The sequence below is a fragment of the Amphiura filiformis genome, chromosome 15 (genome assembly GCF_039555335.1).
Source record: "Amphiura filiformis chromosome 15, Afil_fr2py, whole genome shotgun sequence".
In the NCBI taxonomy this organism is placed as follows: Eukaryota; Metazoa; Echinodermata; class Ophiuroidea; order Amphilepidida; family Amphiuridae; genus Amphiura; species Amphiura filiformis.
This window is the reverse complement of record NC_092642.1, coordinates 51,295,708-51,319,238: the sequence shown is the minus strand read 5'-3', so window position 1 is coordinate 51,319,238 and position 23,531 is coordinate 51,295,708. Positions and strand designations below refer to the sequence as shown.

The 23,531-nt window shown below is 36.5% G+C and overlaps 1 protein-coding gene across 1 annotated transcript in view; it reads right to left on the bottom strand.

Annotated features, from left to right (window-relative positions):
* Window positions 1-2,709: 2,709 nt before the first annotated feature.
* Window positions 2,710-23,531, bottom strand: part of LOC140171802 (uncharacterized) — a 46,440-nt gene continuing 25,618 nt past the window's right edge. The window contains exons 2-4 of the mRNA XM_072195134.1: window positions 14,265-15,395; window positions 8,800-8,901; window positions 2,710-6,310 (exon numbers count right to left, since the gene is read on the bottom strand). Coding sequence (XP_072051235.1) covers window positions 4,470-6,310; window positions 8,800-8,901; window positions 14,265-15,081 — 2,760 coding nt within the window. The 5' untranslated portion in view covers window positions 15,082-15,395 and the 3' untranslated portion in view covers window positions 2,710-4,469. The remainder of the gene's footprint in view (window positions 6,311-8,799; window positions 8,902-14,264; window positions 15,396-23,531) is intronic.

Below are 23,531 nucleotides of genomic sequence, written 5' to 3'. Positions count from 1 at the left end.
TTTGAAAATCACAATATAATACAAATTTTATGACAAATTATAAAAATTTGATATTTTTCAATTTTTTTGATATATAACAGTCCTCGAATTAAATTATATAAATATAATGACATATTCTTAAAGTGTATGTAGCAGGGAGGAAAAGCCGACGGTCAATTGAAAAATTTGACCTTTCATATTGAAGATATGGATTTTTTCCCCAAAAAGACCTAATTTTTTTGGTGTTTTTGGGGAAAAAATCCATATCTTCAATACGAAAGGTCAAACTTTTCAATTGATCGTCGGCTTTTCATCCCACCTACATACACTTTAAGTATAAATCATCAGATTTATAAAGTTAACTTCAAGTACTGTTAAATATCAAAAATATCAATTTTTAATGATTTGCCATAAAATGTGTATTAAATTGCGAATTTCAAAAAATCAAAATTATTTGATATCAGAATGACATTCTTCGTATTCAGAATGCAATTCGATATGTCTGATGTGCTCTAATGTCCCACCATAAATACTGTCCAAACGTTCATACCCCAGCCCTTAAGATAAGATTTTATCCCGGGAGATTTTAACAAAGTCAAATTATATACTGTAACAACACCACTCTATGGCTATAAAAACGACGCAATTTAAAAACAATTCATGAGTCTCAATTCCTTTAATACACAAATCCAACGTAATCTTTGCATGACAATAACGAGAAAAAAAATCCAAATTTTAAGAAACTGCACAATTTTGAGGGAGCTAAAATACTGTAAAAATCGCATCTTTATAACCACCGCTTATAAAATTAATGAAAAGATTTCAAACTTGCTTTTACGTAAAAATTCGCCTCAAATTCTTTCTCTCTCTCTCTCCCTCGCACTCCCCCTTTTTGCCCCACTTTCTCTCTCTCTCCTTTATCTCCCACCCCTCTCCCTCCTGTTCTCTCTCTCCCCTCAGGCTCCCATCCATGCTATCTCTCTCGCTCTCCTGGGTTAAATTGTCCTCTTATTTCCATTGGCGGCACATTTGGGCTTGGGCTGCTTATTTTCCTATAGCTTCGCGATTAACGGCTCTCCACTACACTGTAAAAAATATTTTACTCAACACTGAGTAAAAAACAGGTCACAGTTGAGTAAAAAATTACTCAACATTGAGTTGTGACCTATATGAGCTCAATGTTGAGTAATTTTTTACTCAACTGTTGAGCTGTGACCTTTTTACTCAGTGTTGAGTAAAATATTTTTTACAGTGTAAAGGCATAATCGACATCGAAATTTATGAAAACGGATGGGGAAGTGAATTCCAGGGAAGGAACCTGAAAATGTGTAGTTTTTGCTTTAACGGGGAGGGGGGGGGGGCAAGGGCAGTGCCTCTTCACGTGCTACGCCCCCGTGGTGCCACCACTGTTTTTCGCACTATCTCTATCTCAGTGAAACGAAAAATAAATTAAAAACACGATTATTAAAAATAAAAACAAACAAACATAAAGAGTAATTCCCAACACACATTTCAATAATTGTGATATTTACAACAATATCTCTTTGGTTACGTGCTGGAAGTTCATCAAAATAATCCACACAATATTGGGAATGAAATATATATACTCTTATTTTTTTTTTTCCGGAGTTAATATATTATTGTAATTTGGTTAGACTCTCAAAAGCAGATATAAACACATAGGCCCTATCTGTAAAAACACTTTACATCATAATGATGTATATTCATGAAATGATCATACGTAGCGGAAAACTTCTACGTTATTCAAATTTGGTACACTCGCATGCTCTCCGGAGCGCTTCGGTGGTAGGGTCTTGGAAGCAATAATATTAGAACTATAAGACCCAGACTGAACCGTACCCTAGGATTAGACCTTGGTCATGTCTAGGACAACCTCCTGACTCTCCAGAATCAAGGGGGTGTCACAACATCTTCTTGTTTGACGTCATCTATAAATGTGACGTCATCAGAGGTATCTCAACATCACAAGCAACAGCAGATCTTCAGAGCAATAACATCCGCTGATGACGCCGGTTAAACCGGTGAAAGCGCTCCAGTGAGTGTACCAAATTTGAGTAGGTTACCTGCATGGGTGACTCCATTTGAAATATATAGGCCTACACTTCTGTGGGAGATTTACTAGTAATATCGTGTATTCCATAGGGATGTATTGATTTCAACCGGAATAGTCCAATCATATCAGTTTTAAACACCAGTAAAATTGTCCAAAAGATTAAAAACATTTTTGGTAAAAAATATTGCAGCAAATCTCGCATATATTAGGCAGTTTGATTGATTCACTGATTATAAAAAATTTCATTGGAAATGATAAAAAATTGTCCAAAAATGACATGATCATATTAGCATAATATATTAATATACATTAGGTTAGTTTTGTATTAGAAGACTATTTCTGCTACAAATGATCAATATACAACTTAGAGCACATCTATTTGGATGAAATATAATTCCAAATAAAAAGTATATATACGGCACTTTATATTCTCATACGCATTCGTATGGTAAAACAACATACCATAATGTTTATTAGTCAACCTGGTCTCTCTAATATTCAGTCTATATCGTACTGAATGACATTCGATATCAGCATAAATAGCGCACTCTGTTGGACTAGCCTGAGCGGTTCCCGCACGATAGCTAAACTATGAAGTTCAGCTATGAGGTTTAAAAACGTTAATAAAACGTTAATATTTGATAACATATAATTTAGAAACTGGGCCCAGTATCAACACAAACATCATGGTCGCAGGGCCGGAGGCCGGCGACTCCCACAGGACGACTGGGACACCAGTACAAGGATACCGCAGGGGAAAAAAGCAAGAGTAACAGAGCTAGTAACCTTAATGTAACGTAGACCAACAGTAACCTTAATGTAACATTGACCAACAGTAACCTTAATGTAACATTGCACCAACTGCGGCCCGGAATTGAGGGCGCTATTTATAACGTTTTCAGTGCGATATTTAATGAATATCAAATGTTATTCAGTGCGATATAGACTGAATATTAGAGAGAGACCAGGTTGTTATTATTTTTAATAGTATATAGTCTCTTTATAGTATAGCCAGTGGCCACGACAAAATTATTCGTATTTATCGGCATGTTGAAATGGTAAGGCAAGAAATCGTACATTGTACAACAAAAATCGCTATTACTTACTAAAAAAGCCATTTATTTTAATTTCTAAAAAACATACTGAGAGTGAGAGCAACACTTTGGTTTTCTTCCTCGAACCCATCTTGGTGATTATTAGTTGTTAAATCGTGGATACATAATAATATAATTAACCCCCTGAGCACTACCTGCCGATCTAACAATGCCTCTGATTGGTCAATTACATGATATCTTCACTTTAATCACCAATCAAAATGGAGCTTTGGAAATAATTCACCCCAATGTTTTGTGTGGTGAAATTATTCTAACAATGTTGCTGATTGGTCCAACTGATAATGAAAACCTCTTTCTGACCAATCGGCAGGTAGTTCTCATACTTTTAATAAAGTGACTGTTAGTATACCAGTAAAAAGGCACATATAAATGCAAAATTAGCCAAAAATATATAAAATGATTACATGGATCAAATTATGTACATAATAAAAGACCAAACGACATTTTAACTTATTGATTGCTCAGTGCCAGAAGTGGGTACGAGCAGTAGCTGCCCTGTGAACATTTGGTAATTTACACACAGTATATTGTACTCATCTACATGCCAGCTACAGATGGCAGCTATTGCAATCAATCACTTCTGGCACTTAGCAGTCGATATACGCTGGCGAAGTTACGTAATTAATCGGATTAATTATCATAGCAATAGGTGAAAACAATTTTGAACATATCGCGCTGCACTACAAGCAGGTTACACTCATCACCTGTGTATGTCTGCAATCATAGATTGAATACAAAACTGGTCTTTTCAAAGATACTAATCTTACAGGTGCAAATGATCAGCATGATATGGTTCAATGCAGATGTACCGCGTGAACGTATCAGTGCAGCGCGATATATTCAAAAATTGTTTTCACCTATTGCTATGGTAGTTAATCCGATTATTACGTAACTTCGCAAGCGTATGACATAGACATAGATGCTCTCTCCTGTGTGTTGAGTGGTTTCCAGAAAAACTCTTTATACTTTCCAAAATATATAAAAGTGTAGTCACCACTCTTATATAAAAATGCGATTTCAGTTTATCAAGATAGTAATATCCTGGAAAGTGCCAAAGTCCGTCATGAAAGGAAACTATAGAGAGATTCATTAGTTGATGCATCCTTTGGTCAATGCACTCAACATGATTAGCACCGGTCATGCCGGTACGGTACAGGCCATTTTAGCAATTATATTATTAAAGCCTCAGTATGCACAAGTTACTAATGGCACATGAATGGCCACCGTATATTTGTCATTTTGTGCCACCCTGTATGACTTGATGCATTTTGTGATAGGCACGTATATGACTAACTTGATACTCAACTTTCAGCATGTCCAGCAGAATGAGGAGAAAGATGAGGAGCAGGAGCAGGAGCTTCATCGCTGCTGGAATGAGGAGAGATGTCTGACTCTTGTCCATTATCTGTTTCTTGAGGCACCTTCACGGCATTTCTTCTGCGGCTAGACCATCTTTTCAGAGATCTTTGTCTTATACGAGACGTCCAACCTCTAACTGATTGTCTCCACCGCCGACTTTTATAATAACCTAACTTTTTCGCTAATTTTCTCGCAAATAACGTGAATTCACGAGAACTCAATCCCCAGACCATGGAAACAAAACTTAAACCGATAAAGCAATATATAAAATTGAAGATCAAAGATCCTTCAAATCTTTCCGGGACAAAATAAAGGTCTCCGAATCCAATTGTGCTTAACGATATAAATGCATAGTAAAAACTGTCTATGAATGCCCAATCTTCCATTGCCGAGTAGCAAAAGGCACCAATAAATAGATAGATGAAGAGCAGCAACAGGGCTACCCACAGCGGAATGCTGAACACTGCAATGTCATTCTCAGATACAGATGAAAACGAACCAAGCGCTGCACCAAATTTAACTCCTCTTCTTCTTTGTCTTTTCCTATAGGAAGCTGCTCGATCACTATACTCCGACGGTATATCGATATCGCGCGGCTCTAAGCACGCTAAATTTATGGAAACGGAACTAATTTGCGAAAGACGTCTGTCACGTGACCGATGATGATGATGACGACGTCGTCGCGAAATCTGGGGACTTGCGGATGGACTTCGGCCGCGGCTAGATGAAGAGTCTGATGCTTCATCTATACGGATCATCGGAAGCTGTGGATCTACAGTTTTGTTCTTATTTGATCTTTTTTGGCAAGGACTTCCTTCTAAATCCGATTTGTATATTTCAGTTGGGGCAGTGGACGCCGTAGTGTGAACGGATGACCCGATGCTGCTAGCGATACCCTCATCATTGGCGGACGACTGATCCTCAGGAGAGGAGACTAACGTGGATCGGAATTTTGGTACGTCTAGCGTGACTCCGGGTGTATTGTCACCGTGGTAATGATCGCAGCACTGCGATATGGAATCATAGTCCTTGATTTGATGCTCAGCGGACGTCGGTGGAAGCTCGTTGTTGTGATCAGAATGTTCACGCTCATTATCGCTTAATTTGACGGCATCGTATAGCTGCGAATAAGTAGGGGGACTGCGATGTTCTGATTCAATTCCATTCAAAGTCTTTTCATCACCGTTGCTCTTCTCACTTGTGTTATTATCACAATTATCAACCGATTCATCGCAATCAATCTGTATTGTAATCCCATGGTGACCTTGATCCCTACCAATACAGTCTTTACAAGACTGATCCTGACGACAGTCACAATTATTTACACCAACACCGCCTGGCTTGGTGCTTACATCGGCACTAGAACTTTGCATAGGGGTTTTCTTTTTAAAATATGTTTTCCTTTTTCTCCGTCTAGCAATCGAACCATTGATCGATCCATTATCGCAGCTACTGTAACTACTATCACTATCGTGATGCGTACCAGCAACCTCCAAATGTAGATTGACACCGTTCAAATGCGCTACTTTCGCGTGGTTATCATATATGTCTTCCTCCTCCATGTCCAACCCTTGGTTCACCTGTCCTTTTAGTTCAAAAGTTTCCCGCCGAATTCTAGCACTAGGAGACTCCTGATCGTCTGGCTCTTGTATAGACACTGTAGGTGGTGATTCTTTCTGGGCACTCCCATCTTTTTTCGGGCTCTGGTTGCAAAATTCGGCGCGTTCTCGTCTTTTTCTAATGGCTATGATGATAATTTTAACAAGTCTTGCCAGTTGTCCGCCTGTAGGAAAATGAAAAATGAAACGAGAAGTTCTTTATATATTTTTTTGGACCCGACTTAGTTTTGAAGGAAATGCTAATCTGACCAGCTCTTTTCAGAGTCACCAATCTATCAGTGCCAACTGGTAAGGGACAGTCCGCTTGAAGGTATAATTTCTAAAACTAAAGAATCTTCAACAGGAAAAGGCATTTTATTGCAACGTCTCTTTGAGCCACATAAGCTTAGTTAAGTTAAAGACAATCTAATTAATTTTATATTAGCTAATCTGACCGGCTCTTTTCAGAGCCACCAATCCATCAGTGCCAGTTGATAAGGGACAGTCCACTTGAAGGGCTATTTTCAAAAATAAAGAATCTTTAACAGGAAAGGAAAGGTACTACTGCTTCAACGTCTCTTTCCTTTAAGCCACATAAGCTTATAATTAAGGAAAATCTAACATATCAATAATCAACGAGCAGCGAAATATTTTGTTTTAAAGTCGATTATTTTACAAATAAAAAAAAATACCAGTTGATGTAACAAAAGTACACAAGGGAAATTCTGGTCACGGTTTTTAGAATAGTTATACCAGTACATAAAAGTTATCAATGTGTTCTTTCAAAAACTGTCAAATTTTTTACACTTTTGTGGGACGTTTCAAGAGATGACAAGACCTTTTTCAATCAAAATAACTGGAAGTGGAGAACACCTGGGGAGAATACAATTCAAAATATCTGGTTGAGGGAGATATAATGGCTTCCATATTCATGGTTTTGGCAACACAGCTAACATGTAAATTGTAAACTGTCATTGATTTTGTCTGGTTCTGGTCTGCAAGTTAACTGTGCGTGACGAAGGAATGATATCAGGCATGCCATTTGCATAATTGCGATATTTTAGTCAAACCCACACCGCTGAACGCCATCGAGTTTTTAAAGTGTTTCTAAGACTGTAAACCGGGACTGTAAATAATCTGATTTTATTTTTCATCGTCGCTCCTCGCTATAAGATTGATGTTTTGCTTTAATGGTATATAGTGTGTCATATCCTTTGATATCTGAGGTAAACTTTGGGGGAGCGATGATCAAATTGTGTGCTTCGGCGCTCGTTTAGCCGCAGTCTAGTGCATGATGTGATTGTGTTCATTAGATGATTGGAACTTAAGGCTGAAAACACACAATCTTGATGCTGAAAACACATAATCGTACATGTGTAAAATACAGCTAGGCTTGCACATTAATGTTTGACACTGAGATAAAAGTGCGGTTTCTGTCTTTGATTATCATAATTAATATTATTTTAATACTATATGTCACAGAGCACAATAGTCCCAGGGTATAACTGTAAGGGTAGGCCTATAAGTTTCAAAATGGCTACCTCTTTTGGGCACAGCGTCATCGCCCCGATATCTTCATGGCAGAAATCGCCATGGTAGGTTGAATCCACAGCCACGCATGGCCATTTTGTTCCGACCTGTTTAATAGTTTTGAGACGCATAATGAGCCGAGGGACATCCGACTTGACCTCTCTGTGTGTGAGTGAGCATGTATACGCCATGAGGTCATCTGCTTTTAGACTGCCTCCACGAGTGAGTGCAGCTAGCCTACGCTGCGATAATAGTTCGGCACATATAAAATCAGAATTTTTGTCAGTTTTTGAGCTCAATACGCACGCTTCTTTATACGCAAGCTAACGACTATCGTATCCTTTCAACACATATGTTCAAGTGCAAGGAAAAAAATATGGCTTCTTTAGAATAAAAAAAAATACGGGAGATATTCATCATTTTCTATCCCGGTATTCAAAGATTTATCGTCTGAATATCAAATCGTGCGTAACACATTCACGTGTATCGATCCTGTGTATTCATTTTAGTGTCTCTGCTGTACAATGTAATTATTAACCAGGCGATGTCGGTGTGTGGGGTGGTCTATCGCTCTTCTGACATTAAATACATGTAGTAGTTCATCAAATGTTCAGTAGCAGTTATGCAATGTGCGTTGTATGCATTCGAGTCAGTGCCAGACTTTTTGAAAATTTGTTTTAGGGAAATTGGGCTAGGCGAAATTAGGCATGGCGTAGGGTGGTGTGAGTCAAACCAGTGCCAAAATAATTCCTTGAGGAACTTGTAACGCACAAAAGAGTTTCCACTCCAGCAATCGTCCCTGGAATATACTTTTGTGCATATTCAATGTGACATATTTGGCAAATAAGTATTAACGGTGACAAAACATGCAGTCTAACCTAGGCTAATAACAGCGGGGCTAACAGTTTTGTCATAACAGTTTTGTCATAGTATAGCGACAACCCTGGATTGGTTAAGTGTGTCTCTTGTCCCATGCAAATTGAAAAGACCGTCAAATTTGACATTTTTTTAATGTTCCCTATATTTGCCAAGTAGGTCAAAGTGAAATTGCATATGTAAGGTTTTTCCTGCCAAGGGACATGCTGATGAAGAAGAAACAATTTCCCTTTTACTAAAGTGACGTTGTGGATATCGGGAAACCTACCTATATCGGCGACTAATAGCAACATCAGTGGTATACCCACAATGGCATAAACAATTACGAACATTCGTCCAAATTTAGTGATGGGCGCTATGGTACCATATCCTGCAAAGAATAATAGAAAATTAAGATGTGACAGTTACCATAGTTACTTGAATGTAATCTTAAAGAGGAAGCCCCGCTAGAGCAGTTCTTCTGGGCAAACCTGCCTGGTTATCAAATTAATCAGTGACACGGTTATCTCTGAATTCGACAGGTGCTAATTGACGTTTTAATGTTATTGCGTCAATTAGCAACTGTCAAATTCAAAGATTTGATAGGCAGGTTTGGTTCACCCCAAAAGAACTGCTCTGGCGGGATCCACTTTAAAGTGAAAACCCCACTTTTGGTTCAAATTCCTTGGGGAATTAGTCAAGGTTAAAATTTATCCATGTAAATTCTGTTCTGTCTGTCATCAAAGTAACAGGTGTATTGTCAGTTCTTCTGTGGAGAACCGGCCAGATGGGGCTTTACGGAGGTTTATGTATTTATCCCTAAAATGCATAATTTAAAATGGACAGTATATAGTAAAATCCTATACTTCTTGTTTACATGGTTTTTGAGTTCAACTTGGATATAACCACGAGTAAGCACATGAACCTAAATTTGGTACAAATCTTTCAAAAACACCCTATATACTTAAAATTCTCAGATTTTGTTATTGAATTAAGGGCTGGGGTATGAACGTTTGGACAGTATTTATTTTGGGACATTAGAGCACACCAGACATATCGAATTGCATTCTGAATACGAAGAATGTCCTTCTGATATCAAATAATTTTGATTTTTTGAAATTCGCAATTTAATACACATTTTATGGCAAATCATTCTTTTGCCACCCCTAAAATCAAAATTTTCAATTGATCGTCGGCTTTTCCTCCCTGCTACATACACTTTAAGAATATATATATCATTAGATTTATATAATTTACTTCGAGGACTGTTATAGGCCTATATCAAAAATTTGTCATAAAATTTGTATTATATCGTGAATTTCAAAAATGAAAATTATTTGATATCAGAAAGACATGCTTCGTATTCAGAATGCAATTCGATATGTCTGATGTGCTCTCATGTCCCACAAAAATACTGTCGAAACGCTCAAAAGGCTCATTCCAGATCCTTTAATCAGGTTTGTATAATGAAGGTTATATGTTATCTTATGTTATTATGTCATATTATATCCTGTGGTCATGTTATGTTATGAGTATGGCCATCAGTGTACATTTTGTAAAAAAACAAAAAAACCAAAAAAAAACAGACCTCGTGATACTGCCATTGTAAATTTTAATTTGCTGTATAATCACTGACTGTAAGTCTATGCTACTAATATGCCAGCCCGGTTATTTCTATTATACATTGAAATCGCTAACACAACTCAATCACAAGTATAACGTTTCAAGCAATTTACATTAAAATGTTTGGGTAACGTCACTTACTATAGAGCAATGAACATCACGAAAGGTAAAATAACTTAAATTAAAATGTCAAGTTGACTTGCTTGATAGGTTTTTGTTCGATAGCACTTTCTCTCTTTTAATAAAAACACTGCTCTCACAAGTCAAAATGTAGTACCTATATAAATGTATTAATAACACGATACGTCCTTTTTACGTGTTAACAGGTGTTATTATATCAGTGTGCCCACAACGTATATATATGATGAGTTTATTTCCAAAACTGGTTATAACTGCACTGTGTTCATTTTCCTTGGTATTTTTCAAAATGCATTATATCCTATATAGTTGTCCTGTGTTAAATTTCATATACACAGCACAATGATCCAATGGATGCCTGCATTGTGTTAATTTTTAATTGTGCATGTTCGAATAGTATTTCAGCATTTATAATGGACAAATTATATGATTTTCTTTCTATTTCAAAATTATTTTGTTATAATTTATTCCTGCAGAATTCTCCAATTGAAAGTTCAAAAAGAGGAGACCTTGCTTTGGATTAGCTGGTTTTGGGAACAAAAAGATGCACTTGACCTGTCTTTGACCATGGGTCATATCATGGTATTTAAAATTTGCGATTATTTATATCGACAATAATAGAACTCCAGGAAAACGCCAAACAGGTTTTTACACAAAACAGGCATTGGATATAACCAATTCTGGAAATAAACTCTATCTTCCAATACACTGTTAGAACATTGGGTAAAAACCCGGTTGGATAAGTTTCTTTACCCAACATCGGGTAAATTTTACCCAACATCGGATAAATTTTACCCAACATGTTGGGTAAAATTTTTATCCAATATTGGGTAAAATTCCTTACCCACCCCATGAGGGTAATTCATAATTATGGTACCCAACTGTTTGGTAGAATTGTAATTTTGTAAAAAAAAAACCTTACCCAAGCGGTTTTTACACAGTGTCATTAACAATAGCAGATACTGTATTAGATACTACGATGGGTTTTTTTCTGTAAACGTGTTTCTTGAATAACACCTATCAATGTTTGCATTTTGTGACGTACCATTATTGGATATAAAATGGGTGAAAATACGTTAAAATAAAATTAACAATAATTGTCAAATCCACTGTGGATTTAATTTAATGTTTGGAAGTATTATTTATTTCAAAATATAAATCTATTCATCATTCTACGGGATTCCATACTTATTATTGTCATAATATGAAATATTTTCACTATAACCTTGTATGGGATTAGAAGCAAATATTATGTCGAATCGAAAATGGGAGTTGATATTTTGTTGATTTAGTCAAGTCAAGAGTAGTGTAAGTTTACCATTTTCCGCTTTTCCAGGTAAAACGCACTTTTATAGAAATAGAATTATGTAATGTCAATTATTGGGGCTATTTTTTACATTTCGTGCGTAATTTCGTTATTATTGTTGTTAGTAGCAGTAATAACTTTAATATTACTATAACTTATTTTTATTGTTGTTAGTAGCAGTAATAACTTTAATATTACTATAACTTATTAAAGACAGGGGACCTGATATATTTGGAAAATCAAATTCTTTAAAACTTACGTATAACATAAAATGTCATCCCTTTCAAGCACTCATGTAAAAAGAACATGTAAATGTTTTTTGTAAATGTGACTAATTCCTAATTTAATTTGTAATGTTTACCAATGTCCCGATTGAATTTTTTTTTTGTTTCGTCAAAGGGCGTGGTGGGCAATGGTATTTTGGCACGTCGAAAGGGGAGAGGGCGAAGATTTTTTGGCATGGCCAAAAGGGTGGGGCGATTTTTGGAACTTGAACCATTTTGAGAATTCATCACCACAGGGGTATAATTATTGCACCACCCCTAATCCCAGCAAACACAAAACGTTTTCGACATCACTCGCAAAAGGTTATAAAAGGTTGTCAGAAAACGTTTAAATGTCGGGTTATATAAAGGGTATATTAAGAGTATACAACGTTTTCATAACCTTAAAAAACATTTTTTGATAATCTACTGCTCAGCAAACAAAAATGTTTTACAGAAAACGTTTAAATGTCGGGTTATATATAGGGTATAAACATGTTTTAATAACATTCCAAAAACATTCTTGAAAACTTGATACAAAACATTCTAAACAGAATGTTATTTTGAGGTTGAAAAAATATTTTGCGAAAAATGTTTGCCCAAAATATTTTCAATAACATTTTAAAAACGTTTTCATGACCTTTATATAACCCGACATTTAAATGTTATTAAAAGGTTTTGAAAAAACATTTTAAGAACATTTCTGTGTTTGCTGGGTTCAAATATTTTAACATAATGTTATTCAAGTATTGACACAATATTTGGCAAAAATGTTTGCAAAAATAGTTTACAATAACATTTTTTAAAAACATTTAAAAATATTGTTGTAGTGTGTTTTCATACAAAACGTTTTAAAACGTTATCATGACCTTTATATAACCCGACATTTTAATGTTATTAAAATGTTTTTACCTAAACCAAAAGCCAAAATATAACTTATTTAAAATGTTTTTAAAACGTTTTTGTGTTTGCTGGGATGATAGCTATAATTAGATACTATGTATGTACTAATTATAGCATTGTTAGAATCAGATGCTATTTATTGACGATAGCATATTTGTTAGAATCATATGCTATCTACTGATGATAGCATTGTTAGAATCAGATGCTATCTACTGATGATAGCATTGTTAGAATATGATGCTATCTACTGATGATAGCATTGTTAGAGAATCAGATGATATCTACTGATGATAGCATTGTTAGAATCGGATGCTATCTACTGATGATATCATTGTTAGGATCAGATGCTATCTACTGATGATAGCATTGTTAGAATCAGATGATATCTACTAATGATAGCATTGTTAGAATCAGATGATATCTACTGATGATAACATTGTTAGAATCAGATGATATCTACTGCTGATAGCATTGTTAGAATCAGATGCTATCTACTGATGATAGCATTGTTAGAATCAGATGATATCTACTGATGATAGCATTGTTAGAATCAGATGATATCTACTGATGATAACATTGTTAGAATCAGATGATATCTACTGCTGATAGCATTGTTAGAATCAGATGATATCTACTGATGATAGCATTGTTAGAATCAGATGCTATCTACTGATGATAGCATTGTTAGAATCAGATGATATCTACTGATGATAGCATTGTGAGAATCAGATGATATCTACTGATGATAGCATTGTTAGAATCAGATGATATCTACTGATGATGTGAGCATTGTTTTAGAATCAGATGATATCTACTGATGATAGCATTGTTAGAATCAGATGCTATCTACTGATGAACACATGTTAAAATCTGATGCTATCTACTGATGATAGCATTGTTAGAATCAGATGATATCTACTGATGATAGCATTGTTTTAGAATCAGATGCTATCTACTGATGATAGCATTGTTAGGATCAGATGCTATCTACTGATGATAGCATTGTTAGAATCAGATGATATCTACTGATGATAGCATTGTTAGAATCAGATGCTATCTACTGATGATAGCATTGTTAGAATCAGATGCTATCTACTGATGATAGCATTGTTAGAATCAGATGCTATTATTGACGATAGCATTGTTAGAATCAGATGCTATCTACTGATGATAGCATTGTTAGAATCAGATGCTATCTACTGATGATAGCATTGTTAGAATCAGATGCTATCTACTGATGATAGCATTGTTAGAATCAGATGCTATCTACTGATGATAGCATTGTTAGAATCAGATGCTATCTACTGATGATAGCATTGTTAGAATCAGATGCTATTATTGACGATAGCATTGTTAGAATCAGATGCTATCTACTGATGATAGCATTGTTAGAATCAGATGCTATCTACTGATGATAGCATTGTGAGAATCAGATGATATCTACTGATGATAGCATTGTTAGAATCAGATGCTATCTACTGATGATAGTTATTACTAATAACGTAATACAACAAAACTTACCAATCGTGGTTATCACAGAGAAACATCCATAGAACGCATTGGGCCAATTCCATATTCTAGGTGTAGTAGAGTTATCATCCCCAAGATGAATATAAAGCACAGGAAAATTAAGCACTAATTCCTGCTCCCACTTTTTCACAGTTGTCACAAGGCACTCTGTGGGATCTAGATTCATTTCTGTACAATTCACTAATCGTTTTGTAAGATCATATCGCCTTCCTATTAAATCAGTTCTCCTTTTTGACTCTTCTGCACGTTCCATCCACATAAAAACACAAGCTCCTAATGACAAATACGCTAAAATCAAACATAACACTCCAAAAGGGGAAGAGATGAATTTCTTCGTCACATCCAAACATTTTCTTTTCTTATCTCGATGACTGAAGGCAGCACGAAGAGAAATTCTAGGAAATCGTTTATTTTTCTTTGAAGACAAGTCTTCTTTCTTATCATCAGTGTCTTTGGAGGGATCAAAGTTGAAATTAACAGTGGTGTCAAGAGGTTTGTTGTGATCACCATCTCTGCTGATGAAATGAGCGCTCCCGTTGCTACCTTGTCTCTTGGTAGCATTCGGTGGAAGGGAGTTCTGATGTGGTGGGTGATCCGTGGATGGAATGGAATGTCCTGTACCGTATCCATTGCACCGCAGAGGAGAGAGGAGTTCTGTACCATTGGTGTTGCCATCTTCTCCAGATGGCTGGACGGTAATGGTCTTCTGATTCTGGTCTGAGATGATGATTTCTGGTGTGTCATTCACATCGCCCATTCTAATCTTGATTACCAAATCTCGTAAGATCTTGAAGGAATTATAAGGCATCCAGACGATGGGGTATCAAAGACGATGTTCAAAGACAATGGTATCAATACAATGTTCATCATCACATAGTACAAATCACCAGTTACTGTTCAGTATTATCCGGAGCGTGTGTAAAAACTGCAATGAACACCACAGACGCGTAAAGTCGATTCAATTCAAATTGTGTCTACACATTTGAAAATATATGCCTTTTTTGTAGATTTTCTGCGCGGGCTGCATTTCAACGTACGTTGTTATATTCTCGATTGATGTATACCCACCATTGACATACTGACTGTGTAGGCCCCTACTGCCATCGCTAATATAGACCAGATCTGAAATATAGAAAAAATATAAACAAATGCGTCAGAGTTGTATACTCAATTATTAAGAGCATGTTAGCAGGAAAACTTAAGTTGTAGTTTTGAAATCCAGCCAAGATCCTTTCGGTTCATTTGAATTAGTGTATGTGATATAAAGTTCGGTTCAGTTCATTTTGAAATTGGCTTCAAAATATCTATTGTTACCTGCCAGCCAGACCAAACTTGATAAACAAGGACACATCTATATAAACATCTCAAAAAAAGTAACTAACCCCCCTTAAGTAATGGCCATTATTCAAAATGGGGCTATTGTATTAAAAATCTGTAACATGCGTTGGAAGCAGAATTTATTTTTGCGCATTTTGACACCTCATTTGATACGATAGCCCAGAAAACAATAAAACACCGGTCAATTTAATGTAGTGAGGTCCAGATTTGAAAGTTGCACTTACATACAAAGTTTTACATAATACAAAAACACTCAGATATCATTACACAGATTTCTTTCCATTACACTGAATGCAAAATCAATAGAATTTACTGCAACTTTCAAATTTTGGGTTACATTGATTTAAATGTACGCTGTGACGTCAATATTTAGTCAATTACTACAAATGAGGTGTCAAAATGTGCAGAAATGAATTCTGCTTCCAACGCATTTTACAGATTTGTAATATAATCACCCGTTTTTTAATAATGGTCATTATTTAAGGGGGGTTAGTTACTTTTTTTGAGATGTTTATAAGGTGTACTGTGAAGTAACGGTACTGTTTACTTAATTCAAAACTAATATGACTGAATATACTCGTATAGATTCAACAGGTTCATAAATAGAAGCATGCATGAATAAAATGTAACTGATGAATCAGGGCTATTATATTAAGTGTCACGTCTTGTCTGACATGTCTGATGAACATGCATGGCTACAAAAAAAAAGGTTGTGAAATCATTCAAATAAAAGCTAATTGGCTATAGTAATTATGTCAGAAATGAATATAAACTTAGCTCAAAAAGAAACTTATAATTTTTTACAACTTGTGAATCACAAGGTCATATCTTAAAATACTGTCAATCAAAATGAACCAAAATTACACACAGGATTACTTTAATACTCTACTCAAAACACATGTCAGTAACCAAGCAGTTGTCCAACTGACACAACAGCAAAATGCACTGTCATGGGACAGCTTCCTGGTTTGTTGGTCTAAAGAATATAAAAGTATACATTTTAGAATGGCAAAGACTTGATGAATTCATCTGCAAGGTCAAATGTGGGCCAAAATGCTCATTTTTGGAGAAAATCCCAAAAAACGGTTTTTTGGCCCAAATTGGACCTCACAGATGAATTCATCAAGTCGTTGCCGTTCTAAAAATGTATACTTTTATATTCTTTCGACCAACAATTTAGCAGTTATGAGGCCCAACAATTTCAATAAATCCAGGGTTAAGACCACCCTTAAACCAACCCTCTCAAAGAACATTTCAACCCCTATAGTGACCCTAATATGCCACTGAACATGTAAAATCTTTACCCCCAAGGAATTTAAAGGCCACACTGGTCTAGTCTGTGTTGTATATCGTCACCCTAATAAGATAATTGCATAAGTCATTTTTTTTTAAATTTGAGAACAAAGTACAAAATGTGGTTCAAGTATACATCAGTTACGTAACACCCTAATTATTTCGGATTATTCCCTTTAATTTTTTATTAATATCACTAATCGTTGCACAAGAACAAATGATAAATTAACATTTGTTCTTGTGCAACGATTGGTGAATAAATATGTAAAAATGCATCCTTGAACAATATTTTGTACTTTGTTCTCAAAATTACAAAACATGACTAAGGCAATTATCGTAGTAGGCTGTCGATATATTATCGGGTAATTTTTCAACGCCCAAATCAAACTATAAAAAGGATGAAACATCCTATACATTGGATGAAGGACGGAAAGATATCATAAGATATGGAAAGCCATTGTAATTCGAGGACAAATGAGAAAGGGAAGGTGAAATCGGCAACATTTCTATTCCTATAAGTGTGAACGTGACGTAGCCTAAACTATTATTTGTCATAATTTGACTATAATACTTGGGCACTTTACAGTATCGTGTTTGTTCACCAGCCCACAGAAATAGAATTTTCTACATGGACAAGAGATAGGCACTTGGTATTATATAGGCATACTTGTATCTCATCCAAAACATCATTTCAGGTGATATTAACTCTCATCACCTTCCGGCATCACCTGAGGCGATGTTTTGCATCCAAAACATAACCTCAGGTAATATAAAGGCTAAGGTTTACCCATAGGCGTAGATCCCGGGGGGATTTATCCCCCACCCCCAATATTTTGCCAGGGGGGATGGTCCATACAATCACTGCCTGCTAATGGGTGTCTGACCAAATTAACCTCATATTGGCCCATTTTAGCCCAAAAAGGGCAAATTTTCGCGCGCAATTGTACCATAAATATTCTGTCGCCAAAAGGTGCTGCATTGATTATACTTCAAGAAATGTTTTCCAACTCCATCCCCCACCCCAATGTCAAAAAGAAATTTACGCCACTGGGTTTACCTAAAACTAACCCATATAACCTAAGGTGACGTAATATATGAACATTTCATCGGCTGTACATGTATGTAAGGTGTAGGCCGGGGTGAGGGTGGGTGTGTGTGTGTGGGGGGGGGCAGGGGGGGGTATGACACTTGTTCCGTGGAGGGGCGGTGTGGTGGCGTGTGTGTGTAGATGGGCTGGTACTCTCCGGTACTTTTTTTGTAAGTTATAGACCCTATCTTTCCCTTTATTCAAGGTTGGAATCAGAGAAAAACTACTATTAAAAAAACACAAAACAAAACAAAATCTAAAAGTTCTGAGATTTTTATCCAAAGCTGGATGAAGTTTTAACATTTTAACTGCTTTTGCTTCTATTGAACAGCTAGCAATGCATGTTAATTCAATATGTTCCTGGCTGTTCAATAGAAGCAACAGTATTTAAAATGTACAACTTTATCCAGCTTTGAATAAAAACCTCAGAACTTTTATGGTTTATAATTTTTAAAAATAAATAATATTTTTTTGCGTTTTTTTTCTCGGAAAATCTCGCTTTTTCGCGTTTTTTGGAAAACCGTGATACGTTTTTTGGCTTCCCAAATCGCGTTTTTCTCCGGTGCTTAGGCTGGTATGTGGGGGTGTGTTTGATGAGGGGGGGGGGGTGTTGGGGGTGCGCGTCAACATGGCTATGCGTCATAGTACAATGTAGTACCAGTATTAGTAGTACTAGCTGGACACCCGCGCTTCACTAAAAAATGGGAGCGTTCACTAAAACAGGATGAATATCTGATGCTACATGTATGCGTCATAGTAAATTTAGTACCAGTATTAGTAGTATGAGGGACTCCACAGTCGAGAATTTGCAAAATGCCGTTCTAAATTTACTTCGACATCAACGTGAACTTCATTCATTGTTAACCCCATGAGAACTACCTGCCGATTGGCCAAAAAGAAATTTTCATTATCAATTGGCCCAATCAGCAACATTGTTAGAATAATTTTACCACGCAAAAAATTGGGATGAATTATTAGCAAAGCTCCATTCTGATTGGTGATTAAAGTGAAGATATCATGTAATTGACCAATCAGAGGCAATGTTAGATCGGCAGGTAGTGCTCAGGTTTTTTTAAAATTCATTGTAGCGGAATTCACAGTGGAGCAGTTTTGACTAGATAATCTTCTAGACGATGAAGTAAACGGTATTTTGCCCGGGGGGCACTCCAACTTTGGAGGTGACGCGTATGTAGGGCTGTTAAGACCCCTTTTTCAGCATCGCTGTCACCCAAAGACCCCATATTTTTTTACGAACACATGCTCTGTCACCCGAAGACCCCTTATTTTTCCATTTGATCTGCCACCCAAAGACCCTAACAAGTTCAATTTGAACAGCAACTTTCATTTATCACTGATTTTGTTACTTATTTTGAAAAACCAAAGAAATTTGAAGCCATTTAAACTAGAAATTCGCTTTTCGAGGTTTCTGTGGCGCTGTGTCGGTTCTCACCCAAAGATTCCATTTAAAAAAAGGTCATGTTCTCACCCAATGACCCCATATTTTTTACATTTTGCTCTCACCGAATGCCAAAAACCATGCTCTCACCCAATGACCCCATATTTTCTACATTTTGCTCTCACCGAATGCCCCTTAGTGCGAAAGTGTCAGCCCTACACCTATATCCATTTCAAATTGAAGTGTCCCCCCCCCCCCGGATTTTGCCAAGCCTACAGTTTCTCATATGTCTTATTTGACGGCATAAATTGATATCATTCATCATGTTCATGAATGTTCGTAATTCCATCGCATGGCATCCCGTGACATTTAAATACATCAAAAAAATGCATGCATGATTGATGTCGTCGATTTCTTTTTAATATTTTCCCAGTAAAATAAAACAAAGTTAAAATCTATATCATGGTCAAGATTGATAACATGCATGCACTGTCCCCATAATATACATCACGTATAACATTTTCCCCGCGCTCGGCTAGTGGCTGCAAATTTACCATCGATCAAATTTCTCTACTCCACGTATAGTTAACCCATTTCGAAGCAAAACTACAGAAATCATAGTATTTGTATACTCGATAATGTTCCATTGCAATTTCGTTTCTATGACCCATAATAAAAGAGTTTATTTTCTAAAATAAACATCACTTAGTATCATGAAGTAGTTCATTTTATTATTGGTTCCACACTATTTTGATCGTGATTTTATTTAAAGTTGTTTAAGGTAGGTAGTCAGATTTTTTTTCACATTATGTATTTTACCTCATTTAGAGCAGGCTTGTACTAAAATGATCTGATTTCCAGGTTTTTAGTTAAATTGCAGTTGGATATTAGTAAAAAACGTTGAAATAAAGTTGCCCGTGTCTGGATACTCATGCCAATGGACCAATACGAAACTAACTTTAACGTCAGGACCTGTATGATGCTTATTATCACGACAATGGACCAACGGGCTATTCCAGAAAATAGATGCACACCCCCTATAGAGGAGTTCGGATTTCCGCACTTTTTGTCCATTCGTGACTGTAGGAAATCCAGACTTTTAAAGTGTCCAAAGGCAAAAAAAATCCGGCAGAAAAGTAGTTCAAAATCAGAAATTCCTCAATTTGAGAGCTCATTTTAAACATTTCCGTGATTCTTCCTTCATTTAATTGGATTTCCAAGCTTTTTCAAGTGACATTGGCAACTGGAATTCCAGTCGTTTTCAGAAAGCAGACTTGGAAATCCGGACATTTCTTTGATTGAAAAGTTACTCCTCTATAGGGGTGTGCACTTATTTTCTGGAAGAGCCCAATACGAAACTAACTTTAACGTCAGGACCTGTATGATGCTTATTATCATGACAATGGACCAATACGAAACTAACTTTAACGTCAGGACCTGTATGATGCTTATTATCATGACAATGGACCAATACGAAACTAACTTTAACATCAGGACCTGTATGATGCTTATTATCACGACAATGGACCAATACGAAAGTAGCTTTAACGCCAGGACCTGTATGATGCTTATTATCACGACAATGGACCAATACGAAACTAACTTTAACGTCAGGACCTGTATGATGCTTATTATCACGACAATGGACCAATACGAAACTAACTTTAACGTCAGGACCTGTATGATGCTTATTATCATGACAATTGACCAATACGAAACTAACTTTAACGTCAGGACCTGTATGATGCTTATTATCATGACAATGGACCAATACGAAACTAACTTTAACGTCAGGACCTGTACGATGCTTATTATCATGACAATGGACCAATACGAAACTAACTTTAACGTCAGGACCTGTATGATGCTTATTATCATGACAATGGACCAATACGAAACTAACTTTAACGTCAGGACCTGTATGATGCTTATTATCATGACAATGGACCAATACGAAACTAACTTTAACGTCAGGACCTGTATGATGCTTATTATCATGACAATGGACCAATACGAAACTAACTTTAACGTCAGGACCTGTATGATGCTTATTATCATGACAATGGACCAATACGAAACTAACTTTAACGTCAACACCTGTATGATGCTTATTATCATGACAATGTACCAATACGAAACTAACTTTAACGTCAAGACCTATACGATGCTTTTTATCATGACAATGGACCAATACGAAACTAACTTTAACGTCAGGACCTGTATGATGCTTATTATCATGACAATGGACCAATACGAAACTAACTTTAACGTCAGGACCTGTACGATGCTTATTATCACGACAATGGACCAATACGAAACTAACTTTAACGTCAGGACCTGTATGATGCTTATTATCATGACAATGGACCAATACGAAACTTACTTTAACGTCAGGACCTGTATGATGCTTATTATCATGACAATGGACCAATACGAAACTAGAGCGGTTCTCGGGTTGCGCGGTTTTCGGCATACGCGGTTGGTGTGTAAGGTTGTTGGGTGATGGTATGGTAGTGGTTGTGTTTAGATGTGAGTTTCTTTTCAGAACCCTGTATGGGCGAAGCCTGGATGGTGGATGGGGAGTGTGGGGTGATTAAAGAAGGAAATAATATGGAAATGTAATAGGCCGCACAGCTGTGTAATGTTTATGTTTTACAAGATGCCCAGAGCACGGGTTGGGATATGGGATATCCCCTCGTGGTGTAGAGTTCACAACAGGTGTTGGTATTGCTTTACCAAAACAACCCGAGCCGTGTGTTGGAAGTTTTTGTATGTATAGACAGTTGTTGACTGTACCCACCAAGTTTCATGCCCATACGACAGATTTTAGTCATTTGACCTCAGATGACCCCTAAGTGACCTTGGGTTACCCCCAAAATGACCTTCCAAACATTTGACTCTTAATGTTGACTGTACTCACCAAATTTCATGCTGTTATGTCGGTTTTTAGTAATTTGACATCAGATGACCCCTGGGTGACCTCGGAAGACACCGAAATGACCTTCCAATAATTTGACTCTAAATGTTGACTATACCCACCAAGTTTCGTGCCCATATAACAGTTTTAGTAATTTGACCTCAGATGCCCCTGGTGACCTCGGATGACCCCGAAATGACCTTCCAAAAATTTTACTCTTAAGTGTTGACTATACCCACCAAGTTTCGTGCCCATATGACAGTTTTTAGTCATTTGACCTCAGATGAACCCTGGGTGACCTTGGATGACCCCGAAATCTATTGCCCTCTGTAAGAACATCAACTACAAATACAACTGACCAAGTTTAGGCGATACACCATGTTGTTAAAACCCCTGTAGACCCTATAAGGAACAAACCAAAAGATCGATGACGTCCTATAAACGTAACTAGTTTCATTTCTCAGCCGACCCCTCCCTCCCTGCCAGAAACGTAATAATGAAATGTTGAAAATTTTGACATAATAATAATAATGACACATTCTTCAGACCGATGGTTTTGTACAAACGTAATCGAGTATGTTTACCCCCTCACCCCTAAACGAAACTCGTTCATAGGACGTCATTGATCTTTTGGTTTGTTCCCTAATACTCGGCATCATCGCACATGTTGACTTCCAAACTTCATCACAACATAAACTTCGAAAATTATCCATTCATACTGTCCCATTTATTGATACCTTCTGTTTGTATCAATTGCCAGTGAGCAAAATACACGTGCTCTGTTCACTATACACAGCAAGGTATATGTAGTTATGTGCACGATATTACAACCTCTACCTTGCTGCATTTGATTTGCAGTTCTGACATCTGGCCTGCGCCGGTTTAACAACCAGGTCAAACCTTTGGAGCAGGGCTAGACAGGGATGACAGAATGCTGTGTCGTCATTAATTAAATAAAATTTATTACTTTTGGTAAACAAGGGTTGTCTGAGAAGAAAAAATGTGGAAAGGTGAAAAGCAAAAAAAAAAAAAAAGAGAAGAAAAACAGAAGGGGAAAATGGGGAGAAACAGGAGGGAAATTATGATTTCCTTTCTCCATGCTCAAAATTAAATGTTGAGATTAAAGTTTTCATTTTTCGTTGGAGAGGGTGTGCCTGAGTGATTGCGTATTAAAACAAACGTTAACAAACAAAAACAAAATTCCCTAAATTGTTATGCCAAAATAAA